The 14587-nt window shown below is 43.6% G+C and overlaps 1 protein-coding gene across 7 annotated transcripts in view; it reads left to right on the plus strand.

Moving 5' to 3' along the window:
- Nucleotides 1-14587, plus strand: part of SPG11 (SPG11 vesicle trafficking associated, spatacsin) — a 100613-nt gene that overhangs the window by 65842 nt on the left and 20184 nt on the right. For all 7 annotated transcript variants that reach the window (XM_074393685.1, XM_003928917.4, XM_074393686.1 and 4 more), the window contains 6 exons: nucleotides 162-434; nucleotides 1046-1246; nucleotides 4848-4955; nucleotides 8257-8419; nucleotides 11788-12002; nucleotides 13062-13806. In XM_074393685.1, coding sequence (XP_074249786.1) covers nucleotides 162-434; nucleotides 1046-1246; nucleotides 4848-4955; nucleotides 8257-8419; nucleotides 11788-12002; nucleotides 13062-13806 — 1705 coding nt within the window. The remainder of the gene's footprint in view (nucleotides 1-161; nucleotides 435-1045; nucleotides 1247-4847; nucleotides 4956-8256; nucleotides 8420-11787; nucleotides 12003-13061; nucleotides 13807-14587) is intronic.

The raw sequence follows: 14587 nt of genomic DNA on the forward strand, positions 1-14587 counted from the left end.
GGAAATGTACTCAAAAGCATCACACAACTTTGTAAAATTATATAGTAGTCACTTCTGACTTAGTTCAGGGTGAGAAAGAATAATTTTGCCTAAGCTTTTCTTTAACATTTTCACCTCCAGCCGAGTTGGGTTTCTATTTAATCATCTGATATGCTTTCTAGGTGAAATCCCTTATCCAGTACTTCAGCCCAGTTGTTCAAGACCACTTAAGGCTGGCTTTTGAGAATTTGCCCTCAGTGCCTACCACCAAAATGGACAGCAATCAAGTCTGCAATAAGTCCCCCCAGGAACTCCAGGAAAGCAAAGAAGAAATGACCGATTTATTTGGAATTCTGCTACAGTGTTCAGAGGAGCCAGACTCCTGGCACTGGCTTCTTGTTGAAGCAGTGAAACAACAGGCCCCTATCCTCAGTGTTCTGGCCTCATGTCTTCAGGTGAGGATCATGAGGACCCTAAATTAAGTACCCAGAGAACAACAGAATTAAGTGTTGAGGGACAGGAAAGGCTGATCATCAGAAGTGGGATGAGGTTCCAGTGTGTGTTTCCAAGTTGACTGCAACTTTTTGTGCTTCTCTAGCTTAGGCTTTGGGCCATTTCATGTACTTTTCTTGTGCTTTGAGGTTCAGTGCACTCAAGTGATCAAAGCCTTGGTTCCTGGTTGGCAGTCACAGAGGAGGATGATTTGGTGGACTAACCACTACTGTTTCTTTAGTGCCTTCTTTAGCAGGGTAGAGGAACATTCCAGACAGTCCTTTAATCGGCAGATGAGTGGAGGGCAATTCTATTGTCTTATGATTAGTACTACCCTGACTTGGACATATATCCCCTTCCGTCTGGTTCTTGGTCTTTTGATCTGCAATACTCTGCAGGACAGTTTAGAACGTTCCCTTGATTGCTCACGAGTTTGTTTTATGTTTGAAGGCTTTTCAAGCCATTTTAACTAATTTAAGTTGGGTAAGTTATTCTAAACAGGAAATACCCATCTAGCATTTGTACATTTGTCAGGTAATCCAGGCCTAGTTGTTACTTTATTTATCCGTGGCAGGATGCCAGTGCCGTTTCTTGTCTCTGTGTTTGGATCATCACTTCTGTGGAGGACAGTGTTGCAGCTGAAGCAATGGGACACATTCAGGACTCAATAGAGGACCATGCCTGGAACCTTGAAGACCTTTCAGTCATCTGGAGAACATTATTAACAAGACAGAAGAGCAAAACTCTCATCAGAGGTTTTCAACTTTTCTTTAAGGTAGTGATAGTTGCTTCACTTTCCAAAGCTTAAGGGGTTACTTCAGCATATCCCCTCTTGGCTTTTTCTTATTTCCCTCCCTTGACTTTTTTTTTTTTTGAGACAGAGTTTCGCTCTTGTTACCCAGGCTGGAGTGCAATGGCGCGATCTCGGCTCACTGCAACCTCCGCCTCCTGGGTTCAGGCAATTCTCCTGCCTCAGCCTCTGGAGTAGCTGGGATTACAGGCACGCGCCACCATGCTCAGCTAATTTTTTGCACCATTAGTAGAGACGGGGTTTCACCATGTTGACCAGGATGGTCTCGATCTCTCGACCTCGTGATCCACCCGCCTCTGCCTCTCAAAGTGCTGGTATTATAGGCGTGAGCCACCGCGCCGGGCCCCTTGACTTTTTTTTAGCCAACAATAGATGATGACAATAATATTAAAAGTACCATTTACTTGCCTGGGCACAGTGGCTCACACCTGTAATCTCAGCACTTTGGGAGGCAGAGGCGGGCAGATTACTTGAGTCAGGAGTTTGAGACGAGCCTGTCCAATGTAGTGAAACCCTGTCTCTACTAAAAATACAAAAGTTAGCTGACTATGGTAGCGCAGGCCTGTAATCCCAGCTACTTGAGAGGCTGAGGTAGGAGAATTGCTTGAACTTGGCAGGTGGAGGTTGCAGTAAGCCTAGATTATGCCACTGAACTCCACCCTAGGTGACAGAACAAGACTTCATGTCAGGAAAAAAAAAGGACCATTTACTTAGCAAAGTCTTATTTAATTTTTTGAGACGGAATCCTACTCCTGTCACCTAGACTACAGTTGAGTGTCACGATAAGGCTCACTGCAGCCTCAGTTGTCAAAGCTCAGGTGATCCTCCCAACTCAGCCTCCCAGATGGTTGGGACAACGGACACATGTCAGCATGCTTGGCTGTCGTTTTGTCGTTGTTGTTGTTGTTTGGTTTTGTATTTTTAGTAAAGACAGGGTTTCATCACGTTGACCAGGTTGGTCTTAAACTCCTGGGCTCAAGCAGTCCTCTTGCCTCATCCTCACAAAGTGCTGGGATTACAGGCATCAGCCACCGCACCTGGTCCAGGGTGCTTTTTACACATTATTTTAGTGAGTTTTCACAATAATCTTATGTGAAAATAATATTAGAAATTATGGGCCAGGCACAGTGGCTCACACTTGTAATCCCAGCACTTTGGGAGGCTGAGGTGGTTGGATCATTTGAGGCCAGGAGTTTGAGATCAGCTTGGCCAACATGGCAAAACCCTGTCTCTACTAAAAACACCAAAAAATATTCGAGTGTGGTGGTGCATCTGTAATCCCAGCTACTTGGGAGGCTGAGGCATGAGAATCACTTCAGCCTGGGAAGTGGAAATGGCAGTGAGCCGAAATTGCACCACTGTACTCCAGCCTGGGTGACAGCAAGACTGTGTATCTAAAAAATACACCACTTACTATTTTTTTCTTTTTTAAGTGGTGTATTTACAGTTGAGATCCATACTTTCTAATTCAGAACTCCTATTCTCTGACTGAGCAGCTTCCACTGAAAACAGTGAAATGTATGTTTAAAATGTCATGCCTGGGCGTGCTGGCTCACTCCTGTAAATCCCAGCATTTGGGGAGGCCTAGGCATATGGATCACTTGAATCCAAGAGTTCACAACCAGCCTGGGCAACACAGCAAAGCCATGTCTCTACAAAAAATACAAAAATTAGCCGGATATGGTGGCACACACCCCCAGTCTTAGCTACTGTGGAACCTGAGGTGGGAGGATCACCGAGGTCAAGGCTGCAGTGAGTGAGCTGTGATCATGCCACTGCAATCCAGCCTGGGTAACAAAATGGAGCTGTGTCGCAAAACAAATTAAAAATAATGAAAGTGTCGCCAGGCGCAGTGGCTCACACCTGTAATCCCAGCACTTTGGGAGGCCGAGGCAGGTGGATCACGAGGTCAAGAGATTGAGACCATCCTGGCCAACACGGTGAAACCCCGTCTCTACTAAAAATACAAAAAAATTAGCTGGGCATGGTGGCGCGTGCCTATAATCCCAGCTACTCAGGAGGCTGAGGCAGGAGAATTGCCTGAACCCGGGAGGCGGAGGTTGCAGTGAGCCGAGATCGCGCCATTGCTCTCCAGCCTGGGTAACGAGCGAAACTCCATCTCAAAAAAACATAATAATAATAATAATAATGAAAGTGTCGTAGCACCATCTAGTGGAATGCTTTCTGCCTGTGTGCAGTGGGCCAAGTATAGAAGAGACAGAAAATAGATTGTAGAGTAGGGGTAACTGGCCTGAGTACCATATTTCCCAAAGGAAAAGAAAATATATTTAACTTTCTTTTAATTTTTTTTTTTTTTTTTTTTTTTTTTTTGAGACGGAGTTTCACTCTTGTTACCCAGGCTGCAGTGCAATGGCGCGATCTCGGCTCACCGCGACCTCCGCCTCCTGGGTTCAGGCAATTCTCCTGCCTCAGCCTCCTGGGTAGCTGGGATTACAGGCACACGCCACCATGCCCATCTAATGTTTTGTATTTTTAGTAGAGACGGCGTTTCACCATGTTGACCACGATGGTCTCGATCTCTTGACCTTGTGATCCACCTGCCTCGGCCTCCCAAAGTGCTGGGATTACAGGCTTGAGCCACCGCACCCGGCCTAACTTTCTTTTTTTTTTTTTTTTTTTTTTTTTTTTTTTTTTTTTTTTGAGACGGAGTTTCGCTCTTGTTACCCAGGCTGGAGTGCAGTGGCGCGATCTCGGCTCACCGCAACCTCCGCCTCCTGGGTTCAGGCAATTCTCCTGCCTCAGCCTCCTGAGTAGCTGGGATTACAGGCACACACCACCATGCCCAGCTATTTTTTTTGTATTTTTAGTAGAGACGGGGTTTCACCATGTTGACCAGGATGGTCTCGATCTCTTGACCTTGTGATCCACCCGCCTCGGCCTCCCAAAGTGCTGGGATTACAGGTTTGAGCCACCGCGCCCGGCCCTAACTTTCTTTTTAATGTACATGATTTAATCTGTGAAGCTATTGATAATAGCATATTTTTTTTTTTGAGGTAGAGTTTTGCTCTGTTGCCCAGGCTGGAATGCTGTGACATGATCATAGCTACACCTTCGACCTCCAGATTCAAGTGATCCTCCCTCAGCTTCTCAAGTAGCTGGGACTAATAGGCACATGCCACCACACTCAGCTAATTATTTTTATTTTTTATTTATTTATTTACTTATTGAGACAGAATCGCATTCTGTCACCCAGGATGGAGTGCAGTGCAGTCTTGGCAATCACTGCAACCTCCACCTCCCAGGTTCAAGTGATTCTCATGCCTCATCCTCTGGAATAGCTGGGATTGCAGGCATGTACTACCATGCCTGGCTAATTTTTATATTTTAAGTAGAGATGGGGTTTTGTTGTATTGGCCAGGGTGGTCTTGAACTCCTGGCCTCAAGTGATGCCATTGCCTTGGCCTCCCAAAGTGCTGGGCATTAAATGCGTGAGCCACTGTGCCCTACCTTATTAAGAATACTTTTAACATTCTTTTATTTGACATTATTTGAAAAATTTTTAAGTTCAAAATTTTGTAATTTTTTTTCAAACTCTTTGTCAAAGGATTCCCCATTACTGTTGGTGATAGAGATGTATGAACTGTGTATGTTCTTCAAGAATTATAAAGAAGCCGAAGCTAAACTTCTGGAGTTTCAGAAGAGCCTTGAAATGGTAAGTTGCAGTTACGGTGTTCTTTCTCACTGATCTGAACTTGGCTGGCATGGACGGCCTGTTGTCTGCTAGTAGTTAGGATAGGGTAGCAGGAGAATAGTGGTTCTGTGGTATATAATTCAAACGATATCATTTATGCCATTCCAGAGATGGAAAAACTGGGGTAGGAGTTGCATTGGCCTCACAGCAGCTTATCAGTTTCAGAACATGAACTGAGAAGTTTCATGTAATGTGATAACTGTGTTCAGTATCCTGGTGCTTCAGCCAAGCTCACTGAAAAAGAATGTAATAGTATCTGCTTTAGGCACTAGAGACGAGAATGGTGGTACATGGGCCACATTTTGCCAATCCAGGATAACTGCAACAGTGTTGAGAGTGAGGGATGTTTAATACTGTCTTATTCACTGTGACAGAAAATAATGGGCTGGGTATGGTGGCTCACACCTGTATTCTCAGCACTTTGAGCGGCCAAGGTAGATGGATCACTTGACTCTAGTTCAGGATCAGCCTGGGTGACATGGCAAAACTCCCTTTCTACAGAAAACACAAACTTACCTCCTTGAAGTCTGGGTATTTGGTTAAAAAAAAACTTTAAAAAAATACAAAAATTGGGAGGCCAAGGCAGGTGGATCATGAAGTCAGGAGTTCAAGACCAGCCTGGCCAACATGGTGAAACCCTGTCTCTACTAAAAATATAAAAATTAGCCAGGCATGGTGGTATACACCTCTAATCCCAGCAACTGGGGAGGCTGAGGCAGGAGAACACCTTGAACTCGGGAGGCAAAGATTATAGGGAACTGAGATCATGCCATTGCACTCCAGTCCGGGCAATAAAGTAAGACTCTGTCTTAAAAAAAAAAAAAAAGGCCGGGCGCGGTGGCTCAAGCCTGTAATCCCAGCACTTTGGGAGGCCGAGACGGGTGGATCACAAGGTCAAGAGATCGAGACCATCCTGGTCAACATGGTGAAACCCCGTCTCTACTAAAAATACAAAAAATTAGCTGGGCATGGTGGCGCGTGCCTGTAATCCCAGCTACTCAGGAGGCTGAGGCAGGAGAATTGCCTGAACCCAGGAGGCGGAGGTTGCGGTGAGCCGAGATCGCGCCATTGCACTCCAGCCTGGGTAACAAGAGCGAAACTCCGTCTCAAAAAAAAAAAAAAAGAAAAAGAGAATGAAACTTATAAAAAAAAAGAATAGAAGTATTATAAACTTTTGTTCTTGTAAACATCAAAATCCAGTCACAGTGGTTACAGGAAACTCAGGAACAGTGTCTAAGAAGGAATAGTAACTAATTTAATGAGCTGACTACCAATGTAATTCCCTTAAACACTTTGCATTCAGGGAGAGGCTGCAAAAGCATACTTACCAGTAGGTAAGACCTGTTAGAATTTGAGAGGAGGATTAGAAATGGACAGGGAGGACCACATAGGGTATACGAAGGTAGCTGGAACTACAGGCACGTGCCACCACACCCGGCTAATTTTTGCATTTTTAGTGGAGACGGGCTTTTGCCACGTTGGCCAAGTTAGTCTTGAATTCCTGACCTCAGAATCTGAAAGAGGATAGAGAAGGAAATTTGTTCCAAGTAGGGATAAGAAGATAACTGTAATGTGACATAAGATTTTATAAACTATGCCTTAATTTAAGATCTTGGCAGTCTCGAGAGTTCCACTGAAGGGAATATTGTCTTCTAAAACCTACGTCACAGCCACAAAGCCTGTGCATATTAAACTTACCTTCAGAGTAACTTTTACAGTGTGTTCAGAAGTATACAGGAAGTATCCAGCCAAGACTAGGGCCTAACACAGTACTAGACACAGAGGTACTGAATTTGGTGCCTATTAACATATTTTTTGAAACCAGGCAGTTAAGTTTCTGTTTCACCAAAAGGCCCAGTAATTTTTTTGATTATGTTGCATGAAGTCTAGAGTGAACTACGAGACTATAGTGACTGAGAACCAAATGTTAGTCTTCCAAAAATAATATGAAGCAAGAGCCAAAGAAAAATCAAGAATGGAGTCACAAAAGAAGCATCTGTGGGGTGTAGTTGTCATACCTGTAATCCCAGCACTTAGGGATGCAGAGGTGGGAGGATGGCTTGAGGCCAGGAATTTGACTAGCCTGGGCAACAGAACATAGTGAGACCCTGTTCTCCACCAACACAAAGGAAAGAAAAAAAAAAAAGCAGCAGCAGCAGTTAAGAAAGCACCACTCCTCTGCAATCATCCTGTTCCTGCAGCATCCTAGAAGATATTTTTGCCATACCTACTTGTAGAAATGGCAACCTGCCACTTGAATTCATCTTCCTATTAATATTTTTAGAATTTAGTTGAAATAATATAAACCCAGGCTTCTTAAGTGACACCCCTCTCTAACAAGAATAAACTAAAAGCAAAGTGATAGAATTAGCTAAGTAATGTTAGGTAAGTCTTTTTTTTTTTTTTTAAATTATACTTTCAGTTCTGGGGAACATGTGCAGAACGTGCAGGTTTGTTACAAAGGTATACACGTGATGTTAGGCAAGTCTTTCTAAGCAGTTTTTATAATGTAAATTTAAAATCTTCTGGATTCAGGGGCAGGCCTACATCCCCCACTTAAGAAGCTGCTGGCCAGGCATGGTGGCTCATGCCTGTAATAATCCCAGCACTTTGGGAAGTTGAGGCAGGCAGATCACGAGGTCATGAGTTGAAGACCCACCCGCCTGGCCAATATGGTGAAACCCCATCTCTACTAAAAATACAAAAATTAGCTGGGCGTGCTGGTGGGTGCCTATAATCCCAGCTACTCAGGAGACTTATGCAGGAGAATCTCTTGAACCTGGGAGGCAGAGGTTGCAGAGACCATGCCACTGCACTCCAGCCTGGGTGACAGAGTGAGACTCTGTCCCGCCCCTCCCCCCCCCCCAAAAAAGCTGCTAAGTGAAACATCTGGTTAATTTCACAGCAACTCAAAGCAGCCTTAATTTAACAGTCACTAAGTGGGATTATTTTACATTAATTAATTCGATAGTATTCAGTCTTGAGGACTCTTGCCCATCTTTTTCACACATGCAGCTCTATCCCAGAACTTTCCACAAAGAGACAATGTGCAGAGCTGCTGAGAAGGGCTTGTTTTTGCCAGTCCTCTGAGCCCCATTACCAGTTCCTGCCATTTGGAAAGGACCTGAGTAAGGGCCTCCCTTTGTGACAGGAGACAGCTTTTGAGGGAATTGTAGCTTTCTTAGAGGTTCCCAGATTTGGAGGTTTTGATTTGCTATTCTTATGAAACTGCTTTCCCTAAGCCTCTCTTTTTCTCTCATAGCTTAACACAGCAGCCACAAAGGTCCACCTTGTCATCCCTGCCATGTGGCTAGAGGATCAGGTGTGTTTCCTTTTGAAGCTTATGCTACAGCAGTGTAAGACCCAGTATGAGCTGAGGAAGCTTCTACAGCTGTTTGTTGAAAGAGAGCATCTCTTCTCTGATGGTAAGACAATACTTAAGTTGCTATTAAGAGGCGGGGCGCGGTATTAAAATTAAAATGCATGTAATATTAACTTACAGTCTACAACTGGGTATGAAGAAGTTAGAGAACTTAAAATTCTGGTTAAAATATTCAATAAATAATACAACAGCATAATACGTAATATAACCAGTCATCGCATTCTAAGCAGTTACCAAATAGCCACATTTCCTCCTAGTTGGCTTCTGCCTGTGAGTATCTTCTTCTCTCTGGCAAGTAATCTTAGCATTGCCCAGGATCACAAACCCTGTTTCAGAAATCTACAATTCATTTTTTAAATTTCAGAGACAAATTTTTTGTTTTGTTTTGTTTTTTGGCAGATTCCTTAAGACATTGGCAGTCTCTAAACTTGTTGCTGATTGAATCAAACCTATATTGCCTTATTATCTTTTCTACTTGTTTGATAATTTCAAGTTTTTATTGAATGATAATTTTGTTCTTTTATATTATATTCTGACACTTTGACTACTAGGGTTATTTTCGCACATTTACACTCACAGATGTTTAACTGGAGAGCTCAGATTTGCACAGAACACTGACAGAATCCTGAACTCAGAGCCAGTTGTTGCAGGCTGTGGGTCTGATAACTAAAAAGAAAAAGGGGTGTTTCCAAACTGTAGTGGATATAAGATGGTACTTATCAGTTACTGTGCAGACCAGATAGACATCCTTTTTTTTTTTTTTTTTTTTTTTTTTGAGACGGAATTTCGCTCTTGTTACCCAGGCTGGAGTGCAATGGCACGATCTCGGCTCACCTCAACCTCCGCCTCCTGGGTTCAGGCAATTCTCCTGCCTCAGCCCCCTGAGTAGCTGGGATTACAGGCACGCGCCACCATGCCCAGCTAATTTTTTGTATTTTTAGTAGAGACGGGGTTTCACCATGTTGATCAGGATGGTCTTGATCTCTTGACCTCGTGATCCACCCGCCTCGGCCTCCCAAAGTGGACATCCTTTTAACATATCGGTGTTTTCATTGATCTGTAGTAATTTTAATCTTTCTCAAAAATGAATTTCCAGGCCAGGCGCCGTGGCTCACGCCTGTAATCCCAGCACTTTGGGATGCCAAGGCGGGTGGATCACAAGGTCAAGAAATCGAGACCATCTTGGTCAACATGGTGAAACCCCATCTCTACTAAAAATACAAAAAATTAGCTGGGCATGGTGGCTCGTGCCTGTAATCCCAGCTACTCAGGAGGCTGAGGCAGGAGAATTGCCTGAACCCGGGAGGCGGAGGTTGCGGTGAGCCGAGATTGTGCCATTGCACTCCAGCCTGGGTAACAAGAGCGAAATTCCGTCTCAAAAAAAAAAAAAAAGAAATTGTGTTACTATATATGCATATTTAACATTTATGTGCTTTAAGAACAGGATTTTTTTTTTTTTGGGAGACAGTCTGGCTCTGTTGCCCAAGCTGGAGTGTAGTGGCATGTTCTCAGCTCACTGCAACCTCTGGCCTCCCAGGCTCAAGCAATCCTCCCACCTTAGCCTCCTGAGTAGCTGGGATTACAGGTACACACCGCCACACCTGGCTAATTTTTGTATTTCTTTGTTAGTGATGGGGTTTTGCCATGTTGCCCAAGCTGGTCTCAAGCTCAATCAGTCCTCCTGCCTTGGCCTCTCAAAGTGCTGGGATTACAGGCGTGAACCACTGTGCCCAGCCAGGAGTATGTTCTTTAAAAACCTATGTTTCATACGATGCCAGCAAAACCCAGCATGTCCATGTTGGTGGTTATTGTGCAGGGTGTCTCACTGTCCCCAGAACTACCTAAATCAGACTGCTGCCCAGCAAGTGGCATTGGAAATAGCTGCCTGTGGAATGTTTCTCATGCACCTCTCTTATGGACATACATAGACTGTACTTAGACTGGGAAAGGGAGCAAACCCAGCCACATAAGTTGTTGGCAGAGAATTCTTTGTTCTGTTTTGTTTTGTTTTGTTTATAGAGACAAAGGTCTTACCATGTTGCACAGGCTGGTCTTGAACTCCTAGCCTCAAGCGATCCCTCCTACCTTGGCCTCCCAAAGTGCTGGGGCTATAGGCGTCAGCCACTGTGCCTGGCCAAGAATTCTTAGTGTTACTAATAATATCCCAGAGACATCAGCAAGAGCTCTGTTAGGTCTCCCTGGGTTAAGTAGATAAATTTCAGAGGTGCAAGTGATGCTTCGTTCTGAATATAGTATGCCACATTAGAGCCTAGGCTATTGACCAGCTGGAGATTTAACTATCCTATAGGTGCTCTGTCTTGATCCAGGTGATGCCTCCATTGAATGAACAAATGACCACTAAATCAAATAAATTTGATCAAGTTAGGAGATAAATCTGGAGAGAGACAGAGACTAGCCTGAATGACTAAAATCTTCCCAAGGTTACTGTGTTTCTACTACATTGAAAGCCAACAACCTCTGCCCTGTATTTAAAGCCAGATGTGTAGATTGAGTTCATGTGCTAATCTCTACCAGGTTGTTTTTTTTTTTTTTTTTTTTTTTTTAAGACAGAGTCTTATTCTATTGCCCAGGCTGGAGTACAATGGCACTATCTTAGTTCACTGATTCTCCTGCCTCAGCCTCCATGTAACTGGGATTACAGGCGTGTGCCACCATGCCAGGCTAATTTTTGTATTTTTAGTAGAGATGGGGCTTTACCATGTTGGCCAGGCTGGTCTCAAACTCCTGACCTCAAGTGATCCACCCGACTTGGTCTCTCAAAGTGCTGGGATTGCAAGCATGAGCCACCACGCCCAGCCATTGATCTCTAACCATTCTTACTATACGACAAGTAAATTCAGCCAGAGTTTACCACTAACAATTTTGCTGGGCCATTTTTTTGGTGTCTTTGGTATGGTGGAGCTACCTTAGGATTTCCTCTGCTAGTCAACCAGAGTAGAAAAATAGCTGTTTTTTTGATCGGGCATGATGGCTCACGCCTGTAATCCCGGTACTTTGGGAGGCTGAAGCAGGTGGATCAGCTGAGGTCAGGAGTTTGAGACCAGCGTGGACAACATAGTGAAACCCCATCTATACTAAAAGTACAAAAATTAGCCAGGTGTGGTGGTACAAGCCTGTAGTCTTAGTTATTCTGGAGGCTGAGGCAGGAGGATCCCTTGAACCCAGAAGGTGGAGGTTGCAGTGAGCCCAGATCACACCACTGCATTCCAGCCTGGGCGACAGAGTGATACTCCATCTCAAAAAAAAAAAAAAGAAAAGTAGCTTTTTGGTTTTCCTTTAACTGCATTACTATGTTAAACTTGTATATTTTCCCCCTGATATGTATTACTCTTGAAATGCTGTAGTGGCATTTATTCACTAAATGTTTATATTTTCTCCTCTTTGGCACAGGTCCAGATGTGAAAAAGCTGTGTGTTCTTTGCGAAATTTTGAAGGATACATCCATAGCCATTAATCTTATCATTATTACCAGCTACAGCATTGAGAATTTTCAGCATGAATGTAGATCTATTTTGGAAATACTGCAGACAGATGGACAATTTGCTTTGGCCAGGAGGGTAGCAGAATTAGCTGAGTTACCTGTGGACAACTTGGTTATTGAAGAGGTATCATTGGTCTTTTAAGTTATTTAAAATCTTAGCTTTTAAAATCAGCATTAAACAGTCAATCAGATGAGATATATAATTTATAGAAGATTAGGCTTTTTTTTTTTTTTTTTTTGAGACGGAGTTTCGCTCTTGTTACCCAGGCTGGAGTGCAATGGTGCAATCTTGGCTCGGCACAACCTCCGCCTCCTGGGTTCAGACAATTCTCCTGCCTCAGTCTTCTGAGTAGCTGGGATTACAGGCAGGCGCCAACATGTCCAGCTAATTTTTTGTATTTTTAGTAGAGACAGGGTTTCACCATGTTGACCAGGATGGTCTCGATCTCTCGACCTCGTGATCTACCCACCTCAGCCTCCCAAAGTGCTGGGATTACAGGCTTGAGCCACCACGCCCGGCCAATTAGGCTTTTTTTACTTTTGACACACACATTACTTTCAGAAATGGATGAGCCTGCAATTCCCATTGAGAAATGTATGCTGCAAATGTAATGTTAGTTTGCAAAATATGCTCTAATTATTTTCCTTTGAATAGAATTAAATATAAGGGGGCTTCCACTTAAACCCCATTCAGTGGGATGAATCAAGAATTGTTTTTCATACCATAACTTTCCAGATAAAAAATCCAGGATAATCTGTAGCCAAACATCTATTCTCTGATTTGATTTGATTTTAACAAGTATGATAAAGCCAGGTGCAGTGGCTCATGCCTGTAATTCCAGCACTTTGGGAGGTGGAGGCAGGAGGACTGCTTGAGCCCAGGAGTTCAAGACCAGCCTGGGCAACATAGGGAGACCCTGTCTCTACAAAAAATTAAAAATTAGCCAGGTGTGATGACACACACCTGTGGTCCCAGCTCCCTGGGAGGCTGAGGTGGGAGGATCTCTTGGGCCCAGGAGGTTGAGGTTGCAGTGTGCTATGATTATACCACTGCTGTCCAGCCTGGGTGACAGACTGAGACCCTGTCTCAAAAAAAAAAAAATAAGACAAGTATGATATACTTAGCATTTATAATACTTCTTCATCCAAGAAAGGCTAAAATCTGCTTTGTTAAATTTCACAGATAACACAGGAAATGCAGACCCTAAAACACATTGAACAGTGGTCACTAAAACAAGCAAGAATTGACTTCTGGAAAAAATGCCATGAGAATTTTCAGAAAAACTCAATTTCAAGCAAAGCAGCTTCTTCCTTTTTCTCAGCTCAGGCCCATGTGACATCTGAGCACCCAACTGGACAGAGCAGCATTGAGGAGCGCCATCTGCTGCTCACTCTGGCAGGGTACTGGCTTGCCCAGGAGGACCCGGTGCCTCTGGACAAGCTGGAGGAGCTGGAGAAGCAGATCTGGCTCTGCCGCATCACCCAGCACACACTTGGAAGAAATCAGGAAGAAACAGAGCCCAGATTTTCTCGACAGATCTCAACTAGTGGTGAACTTTCCTTTGATAGTTTAGCCAATGAGTTTTCCTTCTCCAAGTTGGCTGCTCTGAACACATCAAAATACTTAGAACTTAACCGCCTTCCATCCAAAGAGACATGCGAGAGTAGGCTGGATTGGAAAGAGCAGGAGTCACTAAACTTTTTGATTGGGCGCCTACTGGATGATGGCTGTGTGCATGAAGCAAGTAGAGTATGCCAGTATTTTCATTTTTATAATCGAGATGTCACCTTGGTGTTGCACTGCAGAGCACTGGCCTCAGGAGAAGCTAGTGTGGAGGATCTGCACCCAGAGATGCATTCTCTCCTACAAAGTGCTGAGCTGCTTGAGGAAGAAAAGCCTGACGTTGCCCTAAGGAGAGTCCACAGCAGTAAGTGAAATAGAGTAGACGGCCCAGAGTCTTAAATGGCACTGTTGGCACTATCTCTAAGAAGGAAGGGTCCCTTGTGGCAGAATAGTTATACAAAGTTAAGGGACAACAACTTTTTTCCAGGTAATCTGTAAACTAGGTAATTAACTAGTCAATGAAGTAGAAAGATGTATGTCTTTTAAACTAGCTATGTTTCAAAGTTGGAATCTGATTTGTAGCTAGTTCACTGAAATTTATTCTATACATCTGTAAATTTAATCATTTCCAGTCTTATATTAATAATATATAGAAATTTTTTTTGTTTTGTTTTTTTGTTTTGAGATGGAGTTTTCACTCTTGTCGCCCAGGCTGAAGTGCAGTCTTGTGGTCTCCGCTCACTGCATCTTCCATCTCCCAGGTTCTCATACCTCAGCCTCCCAAGTAGCTAAGATTACAGGTGCCACCACCACACCCAGCTAATTTTTGTATTTTTAGTAGAGACAGGGTTTCACCATCTTAGCCAGGCTGGTCTCGAACTTCTGACCTCAGGTGATTTGGTCTCCCAAAGTGCTAAATTTTTTTCCTTTCTTTCTTTCTTTTTTTATTTTTATTTTTTTGTATTTTAGTAGAAACGGTTTCAACATGTTGTCCACGTTGGTCCCAATCTCCTGACCTCGTGATCCCCCTGCTTTGGCCTCCCAAAGTGCTGGGATAATAGGCGTGAGCCACTGTGCCAACCCCAGAAATACGTTTTTTTTATGTTAACTTTATATTCTGTGACTTTGTTAAAATTGCTTATTCT

This window comes from Saimiri boliviensis, chromosome 2 (genome assembly GCF_048565385.1).
Source record: "Saimiri boliviensis isolate mSaiBol1 chromosome 2, mSaiBol1.pri, whole genome shotgun sequence".
Classification (NCBI taxonomy): domain Eukaryota; kingdom Metazoa; phylum Chordata; class Mammalia; order Primates; family Cebidae; genus Saimiri; species Saimiri boliviensis.